The sequence below is a fragment of the Arachis ipaensis genome, chromosome B1 (assembly GCF_059453495.1).
Source record: "Arachis ipaensis isolate K30076 ecotype BB chromosome B1, ASM5945349v1, whole genome shotgun sequence".
Taxonomy (NCBI): domain Eukaryota; kingdom Viridiplantae; phylum Streptophyta; class Magnoliopsida; order Fabales; family Fabaceae; genus Arachis; species Arachis ipaensis.
The window spans coordinates 149,964,084-149,983,815 of record NC_142436.1 but is presented as its reverse complement, the minus strand read 5'-3'; the positions used below and the strand labels follow the sequence as shown (position 1 = coordinate 149,983,815).

At 34.3% G+C, this 19,732-nt stretch overlaps 2 protein-coding genes across 2 annotated transcripts; one reads left to right on the top strand and one right to left on the bottom strand.

Moving 5' to 3' along the window:
* The first annotated feature begins 1,302 nt into the window (after positions 1 to 1,302).
* Positions 1,303 to 7,042, top strand: LOC107641191 (Reticulon family protein). Its single transcript, XM_016344699.3, has 9 exons — positions 1,303 to 3,262; positions 3,348 to 3,407; positions 3,516 to 3,618; positions 3,730 to 3,804; positions 4,018 to 4,162; positions 4,255 to 4,324; positions 4,420 to 4,485; positions 5,668 to 5,790; positions 6,586 to 7,042. The coding sequence occupies exons 1-9, from the start codon at positions 2,200 to 2,202 to the stop codon at positions 6,765 to 6,767; spliced, it is 1,887 nt and encodes a 628-aa protein (XP_016200185.1). The 5' UTR covers positions 1,303 to 2,199; the 3' UTR covers positions 6,768 to 7,042.
* An 8,432-nt stretch (positions 7,043 to 15,474) lies between these two features.
* Positions 15,475 to 19,439, bottom strand: LOC110269357 (uncharacterized). The gene is made up of 7 exons (XM_088503243.1): positions 19,365 to 19,439; positions 18,626 to 19,006; positions 18,350 to 18,369; positions 16,290 to 18,103; positions 15,986 to 16,190; positions 15,735 to 15,901; positions 15,475 to 15,623 (listed from the first exon to the last, which is right to left on the bottom strand). The coding sequence occupies exons 1-7, from the start codon at positions 19,437 to 19,439 to the stop codon at positions 15,475 to 15,477; spliced, it is 2,811 nt and encodes a 936-aa protein (XP_088359369.1).
* Between the last annotated feature and the right edge of the window lie 293 nt (positions 19,440 to 19,732).

Genomic DNA, 19,732 nt, shown 5'->3' with positions numbered 1-19,732 from the left:
GACTCTTAATATTTATATGATTTGTCCAGATCTCACATGCATGGCAGCATCCCTAATCCAACCAAAAAAAGAAAAGCAAAAGAAAAGAAAAGAAAACGGTGTGCCTACTGATTCATGTGGGGTGGGGGTCCCAAATGCAAAGCCAAGGTTTATTATTCACTTATTCAGTGTTCGTGTGATTCTTTATTTACCTTCACGCCAAACATTCCCACATGCAGTAACTTCTCTTCATGCATTCTTTTCTCTTTTCTTTTTATTTTTTAAATAGTGAAAACTCAGGTGCAGTCGAATTCATGTGAAGTTGATAGTTGAGAGTCGTTAGTTTCCACCTTTTTAAATAACTCTGTGCTTATGTTTTGTGGTATACTTATCAAGATATGAAAATTAGAATCTATTTTTGATACACAGTAAAAAATTTTGTATAATTATTCAATTAAATTTATGTATAAATTTTAAAATAATTATTTTTACTAATGTAATATAATAATATACAATTAATTAATTACGTATAACTCTTTTATAAAATTAAATTAGGAAAACTAGCAAAACTAGAAGCCTTTTTGGACTGAATTTTGTGAGGGGTGATTAGATCAACATCAGAACCTATAATACATTAAAAAAAAAAGGGGTCTATCATGCATTATTAACAATTAGCATGCATTTAACAATTCTTTGTTCGTTCTCCATCTTTTGTCAAAAGGGGATAAAGTACAATTAATTAATTGATCTTTATTTTTTTCATATATTGGCGGTAAAATTGGTTTAGTTTTGATGAATTAAAATTATAAAGAATTTTACTCAATTATCTATTCAGATTTTTGTACTTAAATAATTTTTTAAATAATAAATTTAAAAATTAATTATTTTTATCGATGTGGTAATATATAATTGAATATCGGTGTAAATTTTTTTAAAATATTGTTAGTGATGTGCAAATTTTTTGGTAGATATTAGTCACGTAAATGTAATATGATTTGAACAAAAAAAAAATTAAGTAGTACTAGAGCAAAGTAGCAAGTAGGAAGTTGCAGTGTTTGGAATCAAGAAAACACTTCGCTGACGAATTAATTCGAAGCTCTGGTATATGCTGTCTCCATAGTTGAGTGGCTTGGCATGTCACTAAGTACAAAAATGCATTAATTGCAAGCTATTTGATACGGATGCATATTCACAGTTGTTTTCGTGTGAAGTTTATAATTAAGAGACGTAGATAACAATTTAGTTAAATATGTCAAATCATCTAACAGTTTTTAACTAACAACTTCATATGTAAACAACTCCCGGCGAGTTTCTACCGTTAATATTATGCTAATGTGTTTGGGGATGTAGTCAGAAACTATGTAAACCTTACTTAACACCAATTTAATATTTGAGGGCAGGAACAACTTTTCATCAAATTATTAATATTTAGCACTAAATGAAGACTTTGAAGTCACATTATTTTTAGTTACACATACAATGAAAGTTCAAGAAGCATATGTAAGTAATTTATGTGAATCACGTTGTTACCTTTCTGATGCAATTCACATCCATATACACAGATAATGAAAAGAACAAAAATCTTGCAGAAGGCATCTATTTTCTATAGTATACATACATATATAAACATAACCAAAGCACAGAACTAAGCAAATACTTACCAAATAGAGTCTCAAAGGACATCATAGGATATAGGATTTCAGGACCATGTAGAAAGATGTAGTTAGGTTTATCATTTCTGCACGTGAGAGTATGAAATGAGAAAGAAGATCTATATCCATATTAGGAGAATCTATTCTATTATGTGCATAAAAAATCACTACACAATACCTTAATTATTCAACCCCACACACCCCTTCACAACTTTTCTCTCATAACATAACTGCAACAACAGACAGAGGAAAAAAGTAAAGTAACCATCAACAAGAAGAAGGTATCTTGCTCAATTCACAAACACACAAATATAACACAATCCCCCAATTCTCTCTTTCTCTTTTCTCTTTTTTTTTTTTACTCTCTCTCTCTCTCTCTCTGAGCTAACTTTAGAAAGGGATCCCAATGTTGTTGCACCCCACCAACCGCCATTTCTTCAGCTGAAAGCTTCTTTCTTTCTCTCTCTCTCTGTCTCATGCAACAACCAGCACACCCTATGTCCCATTACTGTAGTTAGTGATTATTAGCAAAAGAGAGAGAGAAAGAGAAAAAGGAGGATACTTAAATATGGATGTGAGCAGAAGAAGAGTTGGAGTTAGAAGCAGTGTGGTTGCAGGGTCAGTGTGGGAAACCAGAATGAAGAGTGATCAAGTTCGAGGTGGAGTTAAGGTTTTCAATGCAGATGAAAACGGTTCTGAAGAAGGTGGCACCGCCAGATTCAAGAGAACTCAAATTGGGGTTGCTATTCCCACCGGAAAGAGGAAAACTTGGAAATCAGATAGCCCTGATGGATCAGAAAAGACCCCAATTCACATTGCCAGAGGAAAAACAGAGCAACAACAGAGCAATACCGTTTCCTCTGATGAAATCACCCCCAAGAAGAGCCCAATTCTGGTGAGGAAGAAGATTATCAGGACCCAAGGGGCCAAGGAGGTTGCTGTTGGTGGAAGAAGCAGCCCAATTCAGGCTTCTAGAAAGATAAGATCTGAAGAGGAAGAAGAAAAAGAAGAACAGAATGGGAACCCAGATTCAGTTAAGGCTGAGGATCAATCTGTGAAGGGTGTTTCTGATGGGAATGGAGAAAGTTCAATTCAGCCGAGGGAGACAGAATCAGAATCCAATCGTGATTTGGCTGAAGAACCAATTAATGGAATTGATGAATCAGGATCAGGACCAGATGGTGTTTGTGGAAATGTCCTAATGGATGAGAATTGCAAGGATTTTGGTGTGTGCCAGGACAAGGTCATTTCAAGCACTTCAGACAATGCAGACGAAGAGGAAGAGGAAGATGAAGATATGGATGAAGCTGTTGATATTGAGATGGAGAAGAATAGCTTTGTTGTCAAGGAAATCAGTGTACCGGAATCCATGGTTGCTAATGAGCCAGAAAAGAAGGTGATTGTGAATGAACCTGAAAAGAAAGAGATTGTGAAGGAACCATTAAAGAAGGTGGTTGTGAAGGAACAAGAAAAACACAAGATTGTGAATGAATCAGAACCTAAAAAGATTGCAACTACACGATTTCATCAAAAGAATGAGAGGCCAGTGTCTTCCCCTATTACTGTGAAGCAATCTCCTCCAGTTAGAAGACAATCCACAATTTATCAGAATTTCCCCAAAACTAATTCAAGTAAGGTCTTTTGATTTTCGTTTTATAAGTTTGTTCTTTCAATCTGGATTTTGTGAAGCCTAATTGATTGATCATCACCATGCAGTTCCAAAGGCAGAAGCATACAGAAGCTTTCCACAAACCCAGAGCAAATTGCAGAGTCTAGGTGATTTGTTTATCTGCATTTCAGAATTATTATACAAGAAAGAAAATTGTACTCAAAATCTTTGATGTAATGTCTGGTATTTATTATTTAATTTATGTCATTCCTCAGTGGATTTAATCATGTGGAGAGATATCTCAAGATCAGCATTTATGTTTGGGACTGGAACATTCCTTATAGTATCATCTTCTTATGCAAAGGATATTAACCTGAGGTTAGAATTCCACACAAAAAAGAGAATAAATATCTTCTTCTGTATATACTTCTTTTGTCTTAGAATTAAGAGTAACACAGGATTAACACTTGTTGATACTTGTTTGTGCAGTCTTATTTCGGTATCTTCCTATTTCGGTCTAGTGTATCTAGCTGTTATCTTTCTCTACAGATCTCTAATTTGCAGGTAATAATCCAAGCATTGCATATTAATTAAGTTAATGATCATGTTTAGTAAGAATTTCAAAACAAAAAGTATAGAGATATTGACACAACGGAAACGGAGATGCTCCTTCTCTAAACAAGTTTGTGTATTCCAGTGTCTATATTTTTTAGTCCGAGGCTTACCGAACGGAGATACTCCTGTAAACTTTCTTTATTTGGAATCAAATTTTTCCAGGGGAATCATAGATGTAGATAACACAAATTATGTGCTGGGAGAAGAAGAAGCCATTTGGTTGCTAAAGTTGATTCTGCCTTACTTGAATGAGTTCCTGTTAAGACTTAGAGCTATGTTCTCTGGAGATCCTGGTACCACAATGAAGGTACATTATTATTTGCTCAATGATCACATAATTTCTCCATTTTGTTGCACTTTTTACATTGTTAAATCTTGGTAGTGCTTTGTGAATTGTAGTTGGCAGTTTTGCTCTTTGTTTTAGCCAGATGTGGCAGCTCCATAACTATTTGGAAGATGGCCAAATTCGGTAAGTTTTCTAAATTAGCATCTCAATGAAGCAAAAGATGCAGAAGCAATTCACATGTCATTCCAGTCACTGAATTTATTCTTTTTCTGCTTCAGGCTTCTTTGGAGTATTTACCCTGCCAAAAATCTGCTCCTTGTATTCTACACAGATAACTGCATATGGTAACATATTCTGAAATTCATATATAGTAGCATTATTTTAATGCATGCTTTATATGACACAACACTTTGAAATGTGAACAGACACAACCCAATTTCGATAAAATACTTGCATATTCTTAAAACAATAATATTATTCATGATGGAGCCTCACGTGCAGTTGTCTTCACGTAAAGTTAATAGTTAAAAATTATTAAATAATTTGACATGTTTCACTAAATTGAGATCTAACAATTTGTAGCTATTAATTTCACATAAAGACAAATGCACGTGAGTTTCCACACAGTAACTATAAAAGTTGTATGCATAGTGAAATTGTTCTAGAAACATACAAGTATTTTCATGAAACAAGTTGCTGCAAAATGGCAAATGCTCATTGAATGTGGTTGGGGCAAATTTTGACACTTAAATGTCAAATGTAAACGTTGCAGTTGGCCCACTATAGTTAGTTTTTTCATGCATATGTATTCATAAAACGGCTCCTTTGTACTCTTGATTTTATGGAGTGGTACTACTACTTCTATTACTGTGTTTTTCTCAGATCCACCATTCTAGATTTAGTGGGTCCTTTATGAAGAAGCTTTTTTTTAGGTAATGCTAGGGAGACAAAAAATCCAGCCAGAACTTGCCTTATTTAACATTCATTAATTGTCACGACAATTAATGAATGCTAAATAAGGCAAATTATGGCTGTTTTTGGCTAATTTTCTTTGGTTACCAAATATTTCCGTTTTGTTTTCCCTATTATTACCGAATGTATATGCAGATAAGGTCCAATTATGAATCCTCCACAGGCATAATTAAACCCTAAACTCACTTTAATGTAGTCTCTTTGGCTATTATCATTCATAATTTAATGCATCACATGGATAAGCATGAGCAACTTTTTCTTTTTATCCCTCACACAGTTTTGGGCCCATTAGAAGGCTGAGACTTAGGAGCACAATAATGAAATAATAATGGTCCTCCATATTCCTCGTGATCCCCACCAACAAAGTCAAATATAAATATTACTTTGTAGGCTTGTTATAATGGGCCATTCAATGGGCCTCCACTAGCTTTAAGGAGATTTAAATTTAACTACCAAGATCTTAAAAAAAAAAAAACCTTGCATTCAATATAAGTTGCATTAAGAATTTTGAATGACATGTTTGTTCATTAATTGTAATTGTTATTATATTTTAGCAAATTTTTGGATTCGTCGATTCCGGGACGCATGGGATTCATGCTCTCATAAAAAGGCTGTGGCTCTGGGCATCTTCGGCCTCGTATGGAATTTGTCATCAGTTGTTGCACGCATTTGGGCAGGTAACAACTAATAAATGTCTTATAATAAGGACTCAGTTTGAAAAGCTTCAATTTTTTTTGAGTCTTTGACTTACAAAAAGTAGTAGTATTAATTGTAGAGAGACTACGACCAGATTAGTAACTATCATGTAAGTTTCGCTTTGTTTTCCGTGGGCTTTTAAGCCCTCTTTTAATACCAAAAAGAAAAAAACTTAATAAATGTCTTTTTATAACTTGTCGGAACCAAACGGATGGACTTTAGCCTTAAAACTAGGTCCGTTTAAATTTTGGATTAAACGGACTAAACCCAATTAACTTGAAAAAATGGCGGGTTAAATGGGCCAGCTCGCGAGTTGACGGACAGCCTGTTTAACTTTTTTTACATTTTTCAAAAGAAGTAGCACATTTGGCCAATAGTGTTTTTATTCCGACCCATCAACAAAAATATCTATTTAAAGTTTTTTGGGTCCAAAAATAATATTTTTTGTTAAAATATTTTTTTAAAAAATAAAATAAAAAGGCAAACGGATCAGTCCGTTTAACCCATTAAATTAGTCATAAATGGTCTGGGTTAAAAAGTTATCGCCCGCGTGAACAAATTGAGTTTAAATGGGCCGACTCATTTTAACCCACGACCAGACCTAAACAGGCTAAGCTAGTCCATTTTAGTTGATAAAAGTAGAGATGATTAACGAATATTACATTTGGCATTATAGGTCACATTTTTCAAATGTGCTAGTAGTATAGTCCTCTCCACTCAAAGTGCTAAAGTTTTGGTGCCTTAAACATGAATAATAACATATTTTGCCTATGCAGTGTTCGTGCTATTTGTGGCGTTCAGATATTATCAACAACATTATTTGGTGAGAGATGAATGGGAGGAAGATGAAGCAGGATGTGATGAAACATGGCATGAACAACATGTTGGAGTGCAGAGACAAAGGCGTGCACCTAATTTAGTTGTTGACACACACAATAAAGTAAAGAAAGGATACTAATAATTTATAGTGTGTGTATGTGTTGTGGGTACCACATTTAGCAGGCTTACCCATTCGCTCAGTGACAATATCTTTTTTCATTTTCTACTTTCTCAAATTATTTTTCTTTACCTATATCTATAGTTTTTTTAATTTCCATATATTATATAATCTTTTAGTCATTACAAAGATTATTCAAGTTTAGAAGGAAAAAAGATCCATAAGTACAAGTGGAAATGAAAACCCACTTGGATATTTATGGTTTGTAATATATGAATAACGTATTTTTCTCTGAATTTTATTTCTCTTTTTGTATATATATAACAAGGTGTTTAATGCAAAAAAGTAATAAAAAAAAAATAAAGCTTAAAAGATGAATTGTATCAAATATCAATGAGTTGTTGATTCAAGAATTAAAGGCGAGTTTAGATCGGCCTTTACAAAAAGTATTAATTTTTTATTAAAAAACAATTTTTCTTTGTATAGAAAATATAAATATTATTTTTTTAAGTAGATAATTAAAGAAAAAGTCTAGAGAATCAATTAGAGTGTAATAAATTTGGAGTCAACTAATTGAAAAATATTTTTTTAAATTTTAAAATTAAAAAAATTAGGATAGTAAGTTTTTTTTTTTTTTTTTGTAATTGGCTTATTTTTTAACTAGTTAGCTCTAAGTTTGCTACACCCTAGTTAGTTTCCTAACCGGATCGTTAATTAAAATCTTAATTTTTTTTTAAAAAAATAAACATATTTTAACATATTTTTTCCTTTTTTAATAAAATTAATGTATTAAATATTTATCTTCAAACACTTTGATAATTATATAAAATTACTTTTTTCTTCGAAAAAGGCAATCCAAAATGAGCACTAAATGTGGATAAAATGACTTTTTATTATGGATGATAAAATCATAATTATAGGAGATATCAGTTTTACTTCTTTCTGGATGATTTTAGTGTTTCACAATCATTTTTTTTTTCTAATGACATCTAAATTTTATTAAACAATAACATTCAAGAGACGGTATTTTCTATCTTCACTGTCGCTGATGAACTACAAATGAATAAATAACCATTTGTACCTATGAGAGATGAAAACGCTGACATTTGTACTCATGATAGCCTGAAACTAAAGTTATACTCATGATAGATGTCCTCCGTGTGACAAAAGTGCCCTGACTTAGATCTGAGCCTGGTTCGTGGGAATCCAATCCTAGGTGGCACTCCCTCCCTTATCTTCAACCCCTCTTTCTCTCACACACACATCTCTCTCTCTCTCTCTCTCTCTCTCTCTCTCTCTCATAATGGCTATTGATTCTCACATATTTACTGAGTCAACTTAGCCAGCCACAACTCACACAGCTTTAACTCAGCACTTCGACTTCCCCTTCTCCACCATTCACGCCTCTGCACTCTTCACTCTCCAAACCCCACTCTGGCCCTTTCTTCCTCAATACTCGCTCCCTCACCATCCACTCCGCCCTTCACGCCGACGAAGCCATCCTCTTCTCCCTCCCCACCACCTCTGACCCCATCAAGGACACCCTCCTCACTCTCATGCTTTCCAACCATTCTTCCTTCATCCTCACCTTCTCCACCTCCCCTTCCTCTTCCGCACTCCAACGGCTCTTTCCTCCACAAATCTGCAACAAAACCCACCCTTACGTCTACACTCAGTGCCAAGCCATCCATGCGCGCTCTATCTTTCCCTCCCACAACATTTCTGTCCGAACGATTTGTTACTCTGCCATCCTCAGCATCCCTTCCGAACTCTCCGCAGTCATGGCTGCAAACTGCGTGATGACAACGCCCTCCGCGTGGCGACAACACCACTGCCCTCGCCTCATTAAACTTGAATTGGTGTAGCCAAGACCGCGTGGTGGAGGAGTTTGTGATGGAGCAGCCAGTGCCTCGTTATCTCTTTGCCTTCGCGGTTGGGACCTAGACTAGGGTTTATGCGGAGGAGTGTTCGACAGTGCTGGACTCAACGGCGAAAGAGTTCGAGGGAAGAGAGGATATGATTGGGGAATAAGAGAAGCTCTTCGAAAAATACGACTAGCAAAGGTTTGATCTTTTGGTGCTGTCGCCGAGTTTTTCTTACGGTGGAATGGAGAATCCAAAGATGGTTGTCACAGGGTTTTGGAGGTGAACTAGTGAGGAGCAAGATTCGAGCTTTACCTCTCACGAAATTAGGGTATTCAGAGTTTTGCTGGAGCCATTGTTGGCATTGTCGATCCCAATCGGAGATCTTGGGGCCTAGGGATAAGGCGGCGGTGGCATTGGGACTGAAAGGGAGTGTCGTTGTCGTCGGGGTCGGAGTCAGAGCGGATCTCAGCGAGAATGCGGTTGGTCTCCTCAATGAGGCTCTGGTTGACGGCATCAGCGTCGGAGGAGGAGAGGTTGACGCCGATGGTGCCGCGAAGGACAAGGCTGGTGACGAAACCGCAGAGGACGGAGATCTTGATGTTGTTGAAGGTCTTCTGGATCTGGCGGCCACGGGGTTTGGAATACCCTTAGATGGACAACTAAGATATGGATTTGGGGGTTTGGAGTGCCGCCTAGGATCGGATTCCCACGAACCAAGCTCAGACCCAAGTCAGGGCACTTTTGTCACACGGAGGGCATTTGTCATGGGTATAACTTTAGTTTCAGGCTATCATGAGTACAAATGTCAGTGTTTTCATCTCTCATGAGTACAAATTGTCATTTATTCCACTACAAATTTCTACAAAATAAACAATTACTTTTGCTTTTGTCATGACAAGATAACCAACTTGGGTTGGTCGAGTGGTCAACTCACTCGTCCGCTTAAGCAAGTGTCAGGGTTCCAACTCATTGGCCAGCGACAAACCCTTAAATGGAGATCCAATCCGCGACAAATTAGTCATTGGCTTGTCAGGTTAGAGGATACCGTAGGCAACTATGAATAACATAACCAACAATCATAGTAGGGGTGGCAACATGTACCCTACCCGCGGGTACCCAACCCGACCCCACCCGGTCGGGTAGGGTTGCCAACCCGATCCGCAGCGGGTAGGGTAGGGTGCGGGTAGGGTTCTCGTGCGGGTCGGGTAGGGTGCGGGTTGAGCCTCAATCCTACCCGACCAACCCGCACTCTATATATGCATATGTTATATACTTATATAAAAATATGTTTTAAGTGGATGTTGAACCAAAGACCTCTCATTAAATGCAAAAAATCCTTAGTCATTAAAAGAAGATCATTAATTGAAATTTAATAAACTTTTTTTACATAAAAGTCAGTTCTATTTTAAATTATCATCAAGTTATATAATAATGTTGTTTCTTTTTTTCAACCCGCGGGTAGAGTCGGGTACCCGCGTGTTAAGAGCGGGTAAGATTAAGGTTGAGATATTATCAACCCGCGGATAGGGTTAGGGTTGGCTCCAAACCTACCTTACCCTACCCATTGCCACCCCTAAATCATAGTTTGATTCAATTTTGTTTTTCGGCCTACTGAATTTCTTAATGATCGAAAGGGCTCGGCCCAACTATGTTTCAGCTTGTAAGATGGCCCAATATAAAAGCCCATCTCCGATAATTCTGAAAATAGCCATAAAAATACTGATTCAGCTGTAGCATCCATTTCCCAATTGCTTTTTGCCTTTGGTGCTTCTTGTGTTGGTGTGTATTTTGGTGATGGTTATAGACTTATAGTATCTAAATTTTAGTGTCTAATTTATTAAAAAAAATTATAAGTTAATATATAATTTAAATAATATAAAAATATCTAATTTTAAAATGTTACAAATTTATCTTAAAAGAAAAGTTAGACAAATTCGACGCACTTTGTTAGTGGAGTAATTAAATATCCTAATAATATACCCAACAATCTTGGTCATTTAAAACTCTACTCACAGTGACATATGTTGTAATTTATGTGATTCAATAGATATGAGTAAGATTTCAATTTATGTTTTACTTTAAGCGCATAAACTAAGAGAATTTATCATTTCTTCTCAAAAAAAAAATCTATTAAAATTAAATACCCCACCACCAAAAAAAGAAAAAGAAAAAAGAGGAATACTAACATATGGAATTTGAACATTTGAGAACTAATTAAACGCTTCTTTTCTTCTTAGCCGCCTTAGAATGTTCATACATTGAAAGAATAATTAATCAATAATCTTAATAATGATGAGTTTTTCCTATGTAATTTCACATCAACGTTATCATTCACATGTTATCACATGTAATTGTTACACTTTGTCGTAATTTAACTAATCACCATGGCATTCAAGATTATATTATATATATACATTTGATTTAGATATTAGCTAATTAAAGAACTAAAACCAATTGTGATTGCGCAATGCACCTACATGTTTGCCTCAATAAAAGCAGAAAGCCAAGACACGATTTGTGCCCATGCACGTGGAGTGCCACGTGCCATGTGACGAGATTGTGATATGATGTTACTGAATTTTGGAAAATGGTCGTTACGACAATAATACCAATTCCTAACTTCCCCATTATGCTATTTATACGTGACTACGATGTATTGGTTTTTGTATTTGTATTTGTATTTGATTAATTATCTGTTGTTAAGGACAAACAATGATAGATATTTGTCAACTGAAAACAGTTGAAATTTGAGTGGCCAAAATTTGACATATCTTCTTATCTCAAATGACAAAAACATATACATTGTATCACTGTTTCTACACCACATGTCCCATGGAAATTCATCTACACATATACCCTACTCCGACCTCCAATAATGTCACTCGCATCCATCCTATAATATATCATATATGGTGCAAATAATTGCAAAAGAAACTTATATTTAAAAAAAAAAATCAATCATTAATAAGTTATCATGTATTAAAATACATATATGATATCTTATAAATTTTTTTATCATATTATATACTAATAAATAAATCTTATTATTAGCTAACAAGTTAGAGCTCAAATAGTATAGTCTTCTTATTCTCATCTAGAGATTTTGAGTTTAAGTCTCACTCTTAACTTTAGAAAAAAAATTCTTATAGATTTAATTATTCTAACATGACATGTTTTATTATTTCAATATGGTTAAATATTTTGATGCATTGATAGAGTAAAGGTTTTAAATATATTTATTTTTTTGGATGACTATTCATGTTGTCATTATAAAAAATAATTATATTTTACTGATGTTGTATTACATAATTGGATGCACGTATAAAATTATTTTTTGGTGGTTGACTTTTAGTGTATATATAATTTTTATTTATTTATTTATATCTTCTCTATTTTACCACTTATTTTAAAAATGGAAGTGGTTAGATAGAGAAATAGGCATATTATATCTCTCTTATGTTTTATCTCTTTTTAAAAAATTTTGTTTGAAATTTAGACATTTAATTTTAGTCATAAAAATTTTAATATTATATTATAAAATTATTTATTTCAAAAATTAAAACAATTGAATAAAAATATATAAATAATTATATATCTAATTATCATAATTCTAAAATAAACACCAAATTAGATATATAAATATTATTACATAATTTTAAATATCTCGTATATTTAGAGAAAATTTAGGGGGCAAATATTTTTATTAAAATTTGTCCAGACTTAACCATTAAAAGAAAAATAAGTAATTTTATACCATTAAATATTATCTCACATCATTAAAAATATTAATGATAACTAATTGATAACTACACATCACAAATTCTGTTGTTCCAAAACACTCCTCCTTGGCCTAATAGTGTGATTTGTTATGTATGAGCTTGAAACTAAAATAGGTCAATTTTTAGACATTTAGGATCTTGACATCTGTCAAATGTATGTGGCCATCGAATGTATGTATGTGAACATATACATGTGACACGAATTATAAGATGGTGCCAAAGTTTTTGATATGGAATCGTATAAGCATGCAAGCTAACTTGAGAAGGGTATAGAGAGTAGATGTGACACTCAGATTTCATAATCTGGACATGAGAAACCATAATAATATAATGCATGGAGAGAAAAAAAACAAAGGGAAAAGAGAACTAATGAAGAGCTTTTGAATGAGTGACAAATTAAAAATGAATTAATAAACATGATCAAAATCTACTCCATAATTGAAGTAATTAACGTCCTTCTGAGCCTTAATGTGCTCTCCCAATAAAATGTGGCCTAAATAGTGTGTGCGACCAAGTATTAATTAGTCACAAATTATAGTTTTATTTAAAAATTTATTATTAATTAATTAATTATTGTATATATAAGGTAAAATTTGAATTCTCAATACTTTAATGGACTAGTCTAAATTAATTTATATTCTCACAAAATTTTGAATAACATTTATTTGCTACAAAATGTTAAAGAATTAGTATAATTTATTATTTTTAGTCAGCAGTTAACTAATAATTTTTAAAAATATAGACTAAAAATATGTTGTTAGATTGTTAAAATAAAAATATTAAACTAACGACTAAAAATTTTGTATGATGAATTGTAAAATATTTATGTTTAAAAGTTTATAATTAACTTTTCATATGAAATAAAAAAAATTAAATTATAACTTTACCAACTATTTTTTGTTAAAAAATACAAAATATTTTAGAATATTTAATTTCGTGTGTTGTTGTAAGATGAATTATAAAATATTCTAAAAGCAAATATTATGCATAATTATTGTGTTCTTTTTGAAAGATAAGGGTTAATAGGGATAATGATTTAATTAAAATTTTATATTTAGTATAAAAATTCAATATAAATTTTTAAATTATAAATACTTATTATAAAGATTTTAAAAATTATAAAAACTAACCGAATAATTAAAAAATATTTTGTTTTATTTTTATCTAATATACAAAACAATACTAGTCAACTTCTCAGATTTTATAATGGTCTTTAATATTCTTTCTAATTAAAATCTTTAATATATAAATCGATGATAAATGCCGAACATAGGAATTAAGTAATATTTTTTATTTGGTTTTTTTTTTTTTTATCAAAGATATGAGACTCGAACCCGCAACTTCTTAATTGAATATGGGAAGACTATGCCATTTGAGCTATTATTCATTGGCTTTCTATTTGATTATTTAGATCCAGGAATTTATTATTATTGTATAGCTAAATTGTTGGGTAGGTTGGAAACTCAAATTCATGGCATATTTTACCTAGGAGCAAAACCAAAAAGAAACACTGCTCAATATATTTATATAGATGGTGACTAAAGAGGGCAATGCATGTGATGGAAGAAACATCAATAGAAGATGGGAATTGAAGGGACCATATAAAGAAGAGTGAATACCCCACTCCCCTCTCCTTACAATTATTTCGAAAGGATAATGAGATTCAAAAAAAATATTCAATTTGGTTTCTGATTTTTTTTTGGATTGATTAGTTTCTGTGCAAAAAAAATAATATTAATTTTTTTTTACACAGGAACCTTATTATTCTTTTGAAGTAATTGTCAAAGACCAAATTGAGTTTTATTTTTGTTAAAGACCTCGTTGTTTTTCGAAATAATTTTCAGGACCGTTTTAAATTTTTTTCCTATAAAAAAATGCTTAATCAAACATCAGAAAAAAACCACCACCAAAACTACTTAACCCTGATTTGGACAGAAGATTATTGCTATCAACACAACTACACAAGCAAACATAACAACTCATGCATCATCATTATATTTCACATGCTGCCCATTCCCAATATATAGTTTTAAAGAATCAATATCAATTAATGCATAATAACAACAAATTAGAGACAGTTCTACTTCTACACTATATATATCTTACTGGTAATTTAATTTAGAATAAATAAATAAAAATATATATGAAAGATTTTTGAGATAACAAAAATACATACGATAGAATTGAAATTTCACATCAAATATTCTAAAGAGCGTTACATCATTTTATTATTGGCCGCATATATACAGTACACTACATTTAACAAAAATGGAACTGCTCTAACAGTGAATTAGTTTTGTCCATTGTTATTTATCTTTAATGTGGATATTATAATTTTGATTCTGTTGTGTGTATTTTTATTATTTTAAAAAATTTTAAATGTGTATTTTTGTTCATTTATTCTTTAATTTAAAGAATTTAAATTTTGTAGTCTTCTCTTTTGGTGTCTGACAAAGAAAAAAAAAAAAGAAAACAGCAAACTCACCTGATCCGGCCGTTACAAATCCAACATCATAAACTCAGCATTATCATTCATAACTCAGCATTATTCACGTTATTATTCAAAAAGCTGGTGTTATAGTTCGGCATTACAGTTATTAATCGGCATTCAACGTCATTAATCGACAACTTACGTTACAACTCAGTTTAACGGACTGCTTTCCAAAAGTGAAACGTCCAACCTAACATTTCACCCTTATTATTGCTCTTTAATACAGGTAATAAAGCAGAAGCGTAACCGACTCGCACATTTTCACCCATAAAAAGGTATGATCTTCCCATAGTTGTAAGAACCGGACCGATAATCGAACCGGTCAGGTCACTGGTTCACTGGTTTATTGGTTCAACCGATAAACCGCTGGTTGAACCGGTAAAACCAGTTTCACATAAATAAAAAATATAAAATACTAAAAATAGTCATAAAATTAATAAATTCAAAATACATATCGTTAGTTCTTCACCAACATTTTAAAAACAACCAAGTTTCAAAGTCTAAATATAACTAATACAAAGATAAACATGAAAGTAGTTAGTACTAGTACATTAGTATCTTAATTAAACACAATATGGATAACAATTCATAAACTAAATCCAAGGAGTGATTTCAAAGTCGGCAAGTTGCTCTTCATCTGACAAATGTGGAGCTACATCCTGATTGGTTTCATTTTGATTTGCATTTTCCACAGAATTATTAGCTCCATCTTCATCCCGATCATCTTCCAAATCCAATTGATCTAGCATTATAGATAATGTTTCACAAATCAAGATAAAAAATAATATAAAACATGTTATAAGGCATACAAAAATCATAGTTGATCAAAATTCATAAATAAATAAAAGCATACCTAAATCATCTAAAGGTGATTGAAGAGACATATTTGCAAGATCATTTCGTAAAGCATCAATTTCTTCAGGAGTTAAAAATGGTGGTGAATCTTCCAGTATCCATTCCGAATGATCCTCAAATGCATCAAGACAAATTGGATCATAAACTTGGTTTCTCATTTGGTTCCTATGTTATCAATATATTTCGTTACTCATGTGATGATTAAGATTTTAAAATAATGCTTTCAACTTAAAACAATCAAAAAAGTACCTTTGTTGTAACCTTAAGTTGTAATGAACATAAACAAGATCATTAAGTTTTTGATGCTCTAATCGATTCCTCTTCTTTGAGTGAATGTGTTCAAAAATACTCCAGTTACGCTCACAACCTGAAGAGCTACAAGTCTGGCTTAAAAAACGAATAGCCAACTTTTGCAAATTTGGGGCTCCACAACCATAAGATTCCCACCATTGATCTTAACATAAAAAGACAGATAAATAATTTATCACAATCATAATATCACATAATTAATACATCACAATAGTAAAAGACCAAATTTATGAAGAAATTTCACCTGGCATAACAGTGTTTCGTTCACGTATTGCAGAGGGTCTTCCAAAATCTTTCTCAGCATTCTTAAAGATCCTCTTCTCACTTGTCAGCTTAGAATTCAGTACAGGATCATCATAAGCATATTTCTCAATGACATCCAACAAGCCAGAAATCGTTTCTTTGTGCTTTTCAAATTCTCCAGCATTAAATCGAAAAGCTGGATTTAACCAATAACCAGCGGCATGAAGATTTTTCTTAAGTTGTGCATCCCAACGGGTATCCAAAATCTTCAAATAAGGATCAACAACCTTCTTTCTTTTCTGAAACCTCTTCACCATTTCTTCTCTAGCCTTATAAATAGCTTGATAAAGAAAACTCATGGCAGGTCTGTCTTCACTATCCACAATACGTAAAACACGAACAAGTGGCTCAGTAAGCTTAACAATATCAGTGCATTGACTCCAAAATTTAGAATCCAAGACTTGATCCACGAATTTCTTAGCTTTGGCTTCTTTGGAGTAAGCCGAGCTTGTAAATTCTTTAGAAGTCACCATAGCTCTCAAAGGATCCTTTTGAGCTAAAATACTTTGCAAAGCAATGAAATTAGTAGCAAACCGAGTTGGAGCTGGACGAAGTATTTCCCGCCCACCTGTAAACTTTCTCATCAAGAACAGTGGATAGCAATGATTATAGATATACTTAGTGATCAGTGAAGCTTGTGACACAGTTTGACTCACTTCTTGCAACTTCCCAATATCTTGAAACATCAGATTAACACAATGAGCTGCACAAGGGGACCAATATAATTTAGGAAACTCAGCCTCCAACAACCTTCCCACAGCAACATAGTTTGCAGCATTGTCCGTTACAATATGCACAACATTCTCAGGACCAACAAACAATACAACATCCCTAAACAACTTAAACAAATTTTCAGCAGTTTTTGAGATATTAGAAGCATCAACCGACTTTAGAAAAACAGTTCCTTTAGGACAATAAACTAAAAAATTAATCAAAGTACGCCTACAACGATCAGTCCATCCATCAGCCATAATAGTGCATCCAGTTTGCTTCCAAATCTCACGATAACCATCAATCATTTTCCTCACATCCTCAACTAATTTACTCAACAAATACCCACGGACTCTTGGATAACTTGGCCCTTTATACCCTGCACCCATGCTTGCAATAGCATCAATCATTGGCTGATAGTAAGCTGAATTAACCGCATTAAATGGGACAGAGGCATCCACCATCCATTTCGCAATAGCAATATCACACTTCTCCACAATTTCTTTGCTTTGAAGAACGCTTTTGATAGTTGGTTGAGCTCCGGGTGTTGTTGCCGGTGGAAAATAGGATTGTAAACCTTTGACTTGTTTTCCTTTTCTAGAGTTAGGTGTTGGAACCCTGGATTTTTGTTGTTGTTGCATCTCATTACGTTCGATCTCGTCAAATTCTCTTTCAACATCATCACAAGCATTATAACTTTCGGCATATTGTTCTTGAGTTTTTCTTTTCTTGCTTCGAAGCTCTTCAATACTTTCATGGAATTGGTGTCTCACTGCAGCTGGCACCTTTCGACAAGACTCAACATCTCCTCCTTTTCCAGCCAAATGAAGCTTAAACCGATGAATTCCTCCACCCCTAATAAGCTTCTCACAATATATGCATAGCAGAATTGTTTTTCGAGACTCCACAACTTGTTTACAATGACCCCATGCAGGATCGTTTTTTGCTCTATTATTGTTTTTTTGGGTTCCGATTGATGCATCAGCAGTTGATCCTTGTTCTTGCGAAGATGGTGTTTCTGATGGTGTATTCGCAGCAGACATTCTAAAAGAATATGGAGTAGCAAAACCGCAAAATTATAAAACAATAACAATCCTAAATTAGTAAATTCCCTAGTTCCTATTTCCTATTCACCAAGACAGCAACCTTAAATGCTTAAATAGTTAAATTCCTTATTCAGCAAGACAAACATATTCATATTTCATAGATTCAAATCAAGCATATAATTCAACAGTTTCATATTTCCAGTACAAATCAACAAAACAAGTAAACAACAAATTTACAACTTACAAGTCAGCAAGGATATTCAGCTTAACAATTTCAATAAGCATATTCAACAATTTCATATTTCAAGCTTTCAACAAGGATATTCAGCTTAACAATTTCAACAAGCATATTCATATTCATAACAGCAAGTCAGCAAGAAGTGTAGAAACAAAGTAAATTTTTCACAGAACAGAGCGGGTGTAATGCATTTTTCACAGAACAATCATTAAATTTAAACTTCTAGTGCAGAACAGAGCAGAAGCAGATTACTCATTACAGAACTGGTCAACTGGAGCTTACCTGTTTCACAGAGTCACAGAGCAGAAGGGCGAGGCAACGGCGAGTTCGACCGGAAAAGCAACGGCGACTGGGCGACGGCGACGGCGCTGGAACGGCGAGTTCGACTGGGCGACGGCGACGGCGCTGGAACGGCGAGTTCGACAGAGCGAGGGCGACGGCGATGGAACGGCGACTTCGACTGGGCGGCAACGGCGACTTCGCGGCAACGACGAGTTTGCGGGTGGCGCCGTCGCGGGTCTGTCCTGTTCCTACTCCCTTGGTTGAGTTGGTTCCTTCAGAGTTCAGACCGGCGGTGAGACGAAGAGGATGACGGCGGGCGGCTGGGGGCTGGGGGCTGGGTGAGTGAGGTGAGGGGGGCTTAGGCGCCGTTAGGGTTGGGGCCTTGGGGGGAAAAGGGGAAAGTGAAAACTGAAAACTGGGGTGGGGGGCTTAGGCGCCGTAGGACTTTTCTTTTTTTTTTTTAAAAAAAAATAAACCAAAACGACGTCGTTTTGGAAAAGAAAAAAAAAAAACATTTCCGAACCGGTCGGTTAACCAGAAACCGCCGGTTTTCTGGTTTTCATCAAAACCGGCCGGTTCAACCCGGTTCGAAACGGCTCTCTTCCTTATCCGGTTACAGCACTCAACCGGACCGGTTATGGGTCCGGTTCACCGGTTTTCCGGTCGAACCGGCCGGTCCGGTCCGGTTCTTACAACTATGGATCTTCCATCCTAGAAGGGGACATTGAATTCTCAATACTGATTTAAGCTTTAGAGTGTCTTTGCAGGTACACTCCCTCCTTGTTCCTTGCTCACGCTCTGCGCGATTGGACATCTCCCCGAAGAAAAGCTCGGACTTCCACAAAGCTCAAAGGTCGGCACCGAAGATAACAACTCAGCATCAATTCCCAGGAACCAAGCTCTCCCTTCAAGTATCCATATAAGTACATCACTAATTAAAAAGTTAAAAGTTTTTCTAAATCTTCTTGAATTAGCCTTCTAATATTCTCAGTACCAATAGTTCATTCTTTATAAGGCTTATTATGCTTTGCAACTTCTTTAGCTAAAGAGTCAGTAACAATATTAGTAGAACGTAGCATCGAATTAAGCGAAACACGCTAGTCTCTA